Source organism: Anneissia japonica, unplaced genomic scaffold (assembly GCF_011630105.1).
Source record: "Anneissia japonica isolate Jap-2015-1 unplaced genomic scaffold, ASM1163010v1 scaffold1239_len605302_cov174, whole genome shotgun sequence".
In the NCBI taxonomy this organism is placed as follows: domain Eukaryota; kingdom Metazoa; phylum Echinodermata; class Crinoidea; order Comatulida; family Comatulidae; genus Anneissia; species Anneissia japonica.
The window spans coordinates 1-9,855 of NW_022748776.1; the positions used below are offsets into that span (position 1 = coordinate 1).

Here is a 9,855-nt window from a genome sequence, read left to right on the forward strand (position 1 = left end):
GGAGGCTGTGAATCTCAAGCTTCCAAGTATTTTAGGTGAGAAAACTCATTCATGGGTGCAGGGTCCACAAATGTGTCGACAGAGGGTGCGGCATGTCCGAGAAGTGTGGAGGGGGCTGAACCAAGGGGCAATGCTAGAGCCTGGTCCATGGTCTCAGAATAAAAAATCCCAGCAGGGTTCGTGGAGAGAGTTGTTATCGCTTCGAATGAGTCTAGTAAGCCACAGTAGATTAGCAATTAAAATAATGTTGATTTTGATTTTACAGAATGTCTCTACGAACAAAACAACATTTTAACAAGGAACCATCACGTGATAAGGTCATCTCATTAAACAACGTAGCCATGGAGTATGCAAAGAGTGGAGACCACGACCAGGCACTAGAAATGCTTGACGAGGCCTACACAATGCAATACAAACTTGGTCTGCATCATCACGATACATCCCTTATACACAACAACAGAGGGAAAGTGTATGCAATGAAGGAGGATTATGAAAACTCGGAGAATAGTTTCACTATAGCATTAGATCTTCGGAAAAAAATACTTGGTGAGGTGCACACATCTACGGCCGGTACGCTACATCAGTTAGGAGAAACACTATTGAAGGCAGGGAAGTTTCTGCAAGCTTCAGACAGGTTTAAGGAAGCTTATGTTGTCAGAAAGAAAGTCTTAGCACAGCAACCCCAAAATAGAGGTGTTGCTGAATCCTTGGAAAATCTTTGGCAGGCTTATGAGAAATCTGGACAGAAAGAAAATGCAAAGAAAACCCATGAACTGTTAAGTCAAGAGATAGGTCGATTATCGACATTCAAGAAATAAGTAGTATTCCTACATCTAGCACCCAGCGCTTGTGTCAAGCAGCTATAGTGCTCACATATGTATATGCTGCATTCTCCTTCCCTAGTGGTTGTTGGTTGCTGTTCTGCCCATAAACTTGATAAGTATTGCATTTTACTTGAATTAGTGGCTTAAAGTTTTGTATCGTGATGTGTTTTTTATTGTTATTTTGAACACTTGTTTTTTAGGCCACCTGCCTAATTTTCTCTTTCACCTCCTTTTGTCTTTCTTGGGGGATTATTGACTCTGTCTCCCTGTGTGCCTGTTCACTCTGGTTTACAGTTACCTGGCCTAGCTGGTCTATTGTTCCTGGCAATTGATATGGTAATTAGCTTGTTCTCAATCTGTGCTGGTTTCATTCATCCTTTCCTCACTGTCTTTTGTCTATTTGATTGACATACTAATGAACTTCCTTGTTAACTTTGTTTGTTTTATTCATGTTAGCCTAGGTTATTACTTATATTACTTAACACCCCTGGCTACACTGCCTTTAACTCTTCCCACGTGATTCTTACACTTCTGGTGGGGGGATTTTTATTCTGTCTAGGAACAATCTCAAACTTCTGCCCTTCGATTTACAATCCCAATTTATGACTTTTGAGCATGCCATCATCACTGATGCCTCTCGACAATCATTCTTGGTCGTCATTTATCGTCCTCCTCCATCTACGAGAAACCACTTCACTTCTTCACAGTTTGGGTGTGAATTTGAAGAATTCATTGAACAGGTTAATCTGCTACCTGGTAAGTTGTTTTTAGTTGGTGATTTTAATGTCCACTTTGACTGCCCATATAAAACACATGTTGCTACTATTAATGCCCAACTTTCATCGGCTGGTCTTGTTCAGCTTGTTACTGAATCCACACATGATGCTGGACACATTTTAGATCCTCTTATTGTCAGGTCGCCTGATGTTCAAATTGTCGAGCACTTTATCCATCGGAATCATCACTCTGACCATTCTGTTTTTTGTGCTTATTTGATCTCACTAAGCCGGAAGGTGTTCCCTAAACCATTTCTTATCGCCCTTTAGGTATGATAGACCATGAGAAGTTTGAGCTCGATTTGACCTCTAAACTTTCACCCTTATTGGCTGGTGATGATTTTGTGAATGACATGGCTATTGGTTTTTCGTCTGCCTTATCTGAATGTCTCAATCAAGTTGCACCAATAATGACCAGGATTGTAAAAAAAACCACAGGATCCTGCATGGTATAATGAAGAGATTGTTCAGGCACGTCGTTTTCGCCGACAGTGTGAGCGCAAATTCATGAAAGACAATTCTGACACTAACCGTGACACTTTCTATGCTGCTAGACGGTGTGTCAAAGCTGCTGTTCTTGACTCTAACGTCATTCACTTCAGGAATTTGTTATCTGGTTGCACTGATATGAAGTCTTCATTCAATGCATTGAATTGTCTACTTAATCGAAACAAAAAATCACTGCCTGATTTTGATTGTCCTCAAGATTTAGCTAATAGGTTTGCCGACTCTTTGTTGGAAAGGTTGCTGATATTCGCCATGAGCCTGACACATTGGATCCTTGTCCTGGCGATCCCACCTATGATGCTCACTGTTCTGTGGCTTTTTCTGAGTTCTCTTCTATCTCAGACGTGGATACATTATGTCTGCTTAGGAAATGCTTAGCTAAATCATCATGTCTTGATGACTGTCCAACTGAGCTGCTCAGCAAGCATATTAATATTATTCTGCCTTTGATTACAAAGCTTGTAAATGTCTCATTATCATCTGGTGTTTTTCCAGATTTTGATAAGTGCGCTGTGGTTAAACCAATTTTAAAGAAAACTGGCCTTTATGTCAATGTTTTGAGCAACTTCAGACCGGTATCTAACCTGTCTTTTTGTTCAAAAGTTATTGAAAAAGCGGCAATGATTCCTCTTAATGCTTATCTTACTTCAAACAAACTTCTTGAACACTTGCAGTCGGCGTATCGTCCACTCCATAGTACTGAGACAGCATTACTCAAGGTGTATACGGACATTGCTGTCTCGATTGATAAACATCGAGGTGTCTTATTAGTCTTGTTTGATTTGTCGGCGGCGTTTGACACAGTTAACCATAAGATCCTTATTAATCGTCTAAATATTTCTTCTGGATTTTCAGGATATGCCTTAAGATGGTTTGATTCCTATCTCACCAACCGGAGTTGTCGTGTCTGTGTTGATGATAATTACTCAGATCCACACTTATTAACTTTTGGGGTTCCACAAGGCTCGGTAGTTGGTCCTGCTCTATTTAGCTTATACATCAGTCCGCTTGGAGACATCATCAGGCGTCATTGTATTAAATATCATTTTTATGCTGATGATCTACAACTGTATCTTGATTTTGATCCTTCTCTTCCCTCTTCCGTTGATCTGGCTTTGGATAGGCTTAGGTTATGTATCAAGGATGTTAAGATTTGGATGGCTAAGAATAAGCTTAAACTTAATAATAACAAAACAGAATTCATTGTTTGTGCTTCCAAGAGGCACTTAGAGCTTGATCACGTTAGACAGGCTTCTCTGTCACTTGGTGAACTTAACATTCTACCCACTAACTCGGTCCGTAAATCTTGGTGTCACGTTTGATTCCACGCTGTCGCTCTCTAATCAAGTTCAGTCAGTTTGTAAAATGACCAAGTACCATATACGTAACTTATGGAGGATTCGCAAATTTATTTACTATGACACCTGTCATGCAGCAGTTCTTGCACTTGTTTTGTCTAGAATTGATTACTGCAATTTATTGTACTCTGAGTTGACTGTAACTGATTCTCTAAAATTACAGAAGTTGCAGAATTCTGCTGCACGTCTTATTTTTAACATCCGATCCTCTCATACTCACACTTCACATCTTCTTCGTGAACTTCACTGGCTGCCTTTTAGGCAAAGGCTTTATTTCAAATTAATGGTTTTTGCTTTCAAATCACTGTCTGGCCTATGCCCACAATATATCTCTGACTTTTTACTTGTACGTAAAAAGCAAATTCGTACGAGATCAGCTTTGAATGTTAATTTCCATCAACCTATCTTTAACAAGCGTATTGGTAACACATCTTTTTCATGCGAGGCGCCACTCTTATCTTCACCATATGTGGCTGTCTTTAGGTCTAACTTAAAGACTCATCTCTTTAACTAATTATTCCATTTTTATTCTTATTTTTATTTTTATTGTTGCATTATTTACCCATATTTACAAGCTTTGCCACTCCTTCTTTTGATTTGTTTACTTGTTCTGTGCTTGGGTTAGGCGTTGATCACGGCTACTTGTAGGTTGTGAGGTGCCTAAATATGTGGGGTGCAGCGCTTCGTATCTGCAAAGAAAGGCGCTTTACAAATGTTCTCATTGGATTGGATTGGATTGGATTCCTTATTGCCAATAAGAAGACAGTTGGTTATTGTTAATTTCCATCTGATTCTGAATCAATATTGACAGAGGACTCAACTAGGGTATATGTGTCAGTGTGCGTCAACGATTTGCAAGTATTATAAGTGTTAATAATTATAAAAGATTTATTTATTAAAAGTATATCTGACTGGTAAATGATTTTGAAATTGCCAAAAAAGGTATATAATTTGGATTGGTTCTTCAACAACTGATGTCGAGGCAGCGTCGCTTTCACTAGTGCGTTTACGCAGAAACACGCTGGCAAATTCGATGTAACAGCAGCTTCTGCTTCGGTCTAGTGCCTCATGTCTACTGCCGTTAGACTGCGACAGAAAACAGAAAATATAGTAATAATAATAATAATAATAATAATAATCATAATAATAATAACGATTTTTAAAGCGCAAACATCACCACCAAAAATAGGTGCTCAAAGTTTTTTTCTTATTTACATTCATTATAATTAAAAGTTTTTTGTATTAATTATGGAATACAGTATGTGATAGTGCTAATGTTTATTTTATTTATTTATTACAGATTTGTCTCAGATGCAACATACCGTACTCGCGCGAATAAGCGCCCGTTTGAATAAACACCCCCTCAATAATTTAATCAATCCTGGACTGTGGATGTTGGCATGATTTGAGGTGTGGAGTGGAATCACATTCTCCTTTAGTCAATATCAAAATGAGGATATTTATCTTGGACAGATGAGAGCTCCCTAGATAGACAGTATATTTCCAACTTTCATCTTTTTACATTTTTCTATAGCCTAGTCCTACTGCTTTTCCGACAATTTGCACCTAACACATTCTCATCTGGGTTTTCAAGAAAACCTGCAATGATCATACCATCCTGTTAATCTCAATCGGCCAATAGCCAAGAAGCTAACCACCACCACTAATTTTATCTGCTATTCTGCTATTACGTAATACTGAATTCACAACATTCTTGTCATGACAAGCCGTGCTCTCTGGACGATTACCTTTTCCGCCGCACCACCATTCGTAATTTTGCGGTTTCCTGAGGTCCTTATATAATCGTTTTTCATTCAAAATCTGCCTCTTGAATTTAATAAGTTCCCATAAGAACCCTTCGATTTTCATCTATTTTCATAAGCGCCACCTCAATTTCCACTCTGTTTTGATAAGCGCCCCGTTCGAATAAGCGCCCTGGTTGAATAAGCCCCCCTCAAAAAGTGCAAAATATATTTGAAGCGCCCGGGAGCCTATTCGCGCGAGTACGGAATATTGTACCGTCATATTGAAGCACTATCATATATGATATAACCTTATACCTTATGAGGTCCTTATAAGGTCTAGTGTGGCTTTTATCATCTAAATCCAACTAAATCTGAAATAAAATTTCGTTATTTCGTTATTCACAGATTTAGGGGACACCCCTATTAAGGGGATATTTTTTTTGGTCCCGAAGGTGTCCCCTTAACGTGGTTATATTGTATGAACCATGTTACATATACACTAATAATAATAATGACACTCAAATATATATCTTTCTCTCACTCCGATATTTCTGCTGTTATCAACTCAGTTGAGGTATGCTTTAGTGCTGTAAAGAAGGGGATGACACAGAATAAACTAAAGCTTAATGATTCAAAAACGGAAGTTGTAATTTTTCAGTCAAGATTAATCGCTCACTATTAAAAGTTGAGGCAAGGCAATTCAACAGAAGGACGCACATCTCGGGACATCAAAGGATATAACTCTGGCATCGACATTGGTTCCTGTCTCATTCAGCCTGTAACATCAGCCAGGAATCTTGGATTAACTTTTTGATACTTTACTTACTAACAACATGTCATGAATAGGCCTATGTTTCGTTCAATTTTATTTTTCTTTCGAAAGATTGGACAAATCAGGAAGTATTTTTCGCAGCATACACGTGAAATACTCGTTCATGCCTTGGTATCGTCAAGACTTGATTATTGCAATGCCTTGCTGTATGGACTGCCTGATACATTAACTTTACATCTTCAAAGAGCATAAAATGCAGCTGCCAGAATAATTGTTAAAGAGAGGAAGTCTGATAACGTCACACCAGTTTTTAAAGATCTCCACTGGCTTCCAGTTTACTACAGCATTGAATTCAAAATCTTATTGTTAACTTGTAAAGCTCTCAATTGTGGTGCCCCTAACTATACATACGCAACGTCATTCAGTATTTGCAACCATCAAGATCCCTTCGGTTATACAGAGTCTATAAAAAGAAGACCCCTATTTTTTCTCTTTTATTTTGATGATCCTACGCCAGGCTGTCACAAAATCAAAATTACATTTTTTGGCCGTCTGTGAAATTTTCAAGGGTCTTCGTTTTATAGACACCCTATATGGGTGTCTAAAAAACGAAGACCAAAGAGGTTTCTGGACAAAACGGCAATGACCAAAACGGCAATAAACCAAAACGGCAATGATAAGTACCAAAACTGCAACAGACCAAAACGGCAATGTCAACACCAAAACGGCAATAGGCATAGACCAAAACGGCAAAGGAGCAAATCAATGCCAAGACTGAAGCGCCACCGGTTTTTTTTTTTATTACATATCCATGACGAATTATTTCGTTATTTTAAAGTCTTATTATTATTATTATTATTATTATTATTATTATTATTATTATTATTATTATTATTATTATTATTATTATTATTTTTCTTTCCCGTTTTTTACTTTCATGGCATAAATTGTTTAGCCTCATATTATCTGTATTTTTAGGTTTTAATTATTGAATCGTTCATTGGTTTTATATTGTACAATATTATATTGCCCAATCTTTCTTACTGTTGAATTTGTATGTTGTATTGGTGTTGTTGTTGCTGTTGCTGCTGTTGCTGTTGTTGTTGTTTACTGCTTTTATATTGTGATTCCCCTAATCTTTTTACTATTGAATTTGTATGTTATACTATTAAGCCTATTATTATTATTATTAGGCCTATTTATTATTATTATTATTATTTAATTTTGTTCTTCTTTCGCGTTTTTTACTTTTATGACAATTTAGCCTCATTTTCACCGTATTTATCGTTGTAGGCCTACACTTTCATGTTTATAATTTGTTTTATGAGTGCCACATTAGAATAAAGTTTTACTTCTTAAAAAAGAAGCTTTCATAGACCATCCTTGCATCATCTCTCATTGTAATATTTTTTGTCCTGCCTTGGCGAATTTTATCTGTTTTGTACAATGTTTTGATGATGAGAAATAAACTGAACTAGTGATATACCAAAATAAATATTGAATCATAATGGTCTCTGTTAATTTTATTTGAGTTGTACTTTTTAATGTTGTTATATTAGTAACAGCAATTAAAATAAAACCTTCAAAATCTGAGGTAAATACTATCATAAACAGATGCAAGTTTTTTATTGCCTGTATATAGGCCTATATAGGCCTATGTTTCTTAATGCAAAGCAATCAAATTCGGCCATTGGCTGCTGATTGCTAATCTTATACTGGAATAAAAAAAATAAAATAAATAAATAAAACATTAACATTAATAAGGTGCGAAATCATGAGTGGGTTTTCAAAGTTAACGCTATGGAACTTTACTTTCAATAACTATTTAATTTAAAAAAAGGGCGTTTTAAGCAAACTATTGTGTTGATTTGGTGATTCAATTATTAACTGTGTTGCCTACTTATAGTCGTCAACTAAACAAGTCATCAAGCGGGTCCGTTTATGGTACAACAACGACTTCGCCATCATTATTATTATTAATAGGCTATTAATATCATTATTAAGTGCTGTGTACGTTTCTTATAATGGATGATTTTCTATTGATAATTATAAGACAACGTCGTACATACAAGTGCATATACTTTTTTCTTCGTTTTATTTATTATTTTTTTCTCTGCAATTTTAGGCGATTATATAACCGCATATTTATGTACAGTACATCTTCATAACAATAACTATAATGATTAGTCTACGCCCTCGGCTTAGACTCTCTAGGCCTAGTAGTATTTTATTTAGCCATTTTGCCAGTAACCATATAGAGTATGTCATTTTGGAAGTGTTGCCGTTTTGGTTTATTGCCGTTTTGGTCCATTGCTGTTCTGGTCTAAAAGTGTTGCCGTTTTGGTCATTGCCGTTTTCACTTATTGCCGTTTTATTTTTTACCGTTTTGACCTGTTCCCGCCGAAGACGCGAAAAACGAAGACCTTCCATTATTTCTCAATTATCTTATTGAAGGTATTTCAAAATCATCCTAAAACTTGTCAAGTACCTATTTTATTATCACGATTGAGAGAAAAAAAAATGTGGGTCTTTGTTTTTCGGGTCTTCGGTCTTTTTGTACGCCCGGTTTTAAACACAAAGATGGAAATTATAATCTTTCGGGAATCGTTTTTTTACCTGTGCTGCACAGTTATGGAAAAAAATTGTCCACATTGAAATACGGAACTCGCCAAATGTGAATGTTTGTGTTCAGGGGCAATCTGAAAGCTTTCCTTTTTGTGTCTACTGCCCCGTCGGGGGCCGTAGACACCATGTCATGATGTAGCAATTAAAGATGGCGGAAAAGGGTAAATCCGGTGGAGGAATGATGGGTACTACCACTAGGTGGGGGCGCTCTATTGAAAATCGAATAGCGTTCAGAACTCGAACAAAATTGCGTTCGAAACTCGAAGGAGTTATAGAGATGCAGTACGTGTTCGCCACGAACGCCTTTTACAGTCATTTGAAGGGCGTCCTCTAGAAAATGGTATTACTTTTCGAGATCAACGACATAACACGGTAACTCCAAGAGTTACTCTTTTTTTTAAAGTATTTTAGTGTACTATTACTGAAGCCCGTTAGTGTCAACAGTGAATAAAAATTTCAAATCAGTTAACTGGCGCCCGCCAGATAATTAAGTGGCGGCCGCCACTTATTTATTGGTACCCAGGTTGCGGTACAGCATTATCTCGATGTAGAACGGGCCATTAAAGCGCATGCTCGTAATAGGCCTAGCTAGTAATTTTAGCTACAGCTTGTCATAGCTTATAATAGCAGTCATATAGCCATTTTACAAAATATATCTATATCTTTGCTGTAGCACATCAAATGTCTTACATTTGCTGTTTATATCATTGTGATATTGTCTGTTAGAGCTGAGTTAAATATTAAAGGGCATTAAGTGATTAAAAGCATACTAGTAGCTGGTCACCAGCTATACCTTATAATGGCAGTCATATAGCACCAATTTCAACAAATATTAGCAATTACAGGGTTAAGTAGCCTATTAAATAGCGATTAAAATTAAGCATTAAATACGGTAGTGTTTAAAAGCATGGTAGCTGGTCACTATCTAGCTATAATATCAATTATATTATAGCACTAATATCACAAAATATAGCAGTCACTGATTAAAAGCATGTTAGTAGCTGCCACAATGGTTTATGCATTCTTTACACAACGTTTGCGATGATAGGCGTTAGAGTTAAGCACGCCAGCAGTTTACCATTTACCATTGAAGGCCTTTGCGCCTATAGGGTTAGGTACGTCAGCAGATTACCGTTGAACAGACGTTTGCAACGATATTCGTTATAGTTAAACACGTCAAGCGTTGGCGCCGATAGGCGTTACCGGTACTGTTAAGCAGTTTAGCACATTACCATTTAAAAGGCGTTT

At 37.0% G+C, this 9,855-nt stretch overlaps 1 protein-coding gene across 1 annotated transcript; it reads left to right on the forward strand.

Annotated features, from left to right (window-relative positions):
* The first annotated feature begins 18 nt into the window (after window positions 1-18).
* On the forward strand, window positions 19-2,331 carry LOC117120953. The gene is made up of 2 exons (XM_033266049.1): window positions 19-35; window positions 266-2,331. Exon 2 carries the CDS (start codon window positions 267-269, stop codon window positions 816-818), a length of 552 nt encoding a protein of 183 aa, XP_033121940.1. The 5' UTR covers window positions 19-35; window position 266; the 3' UTR covers window positions 819-2,331.
* The last annotated feature ends 7,524 nt before the right edge of the window (window positions 2,332-9,855 follow it).

Bases quoted from the DNA above. Each gene is read 5' to 3' on its own strand.
- LOC117120953 (XM_033266049.1), top strand. From the start codon at position 267: ATGTCTCTACGAACAAAACAACATTTTAACAAGGAACCATCACGTGAT.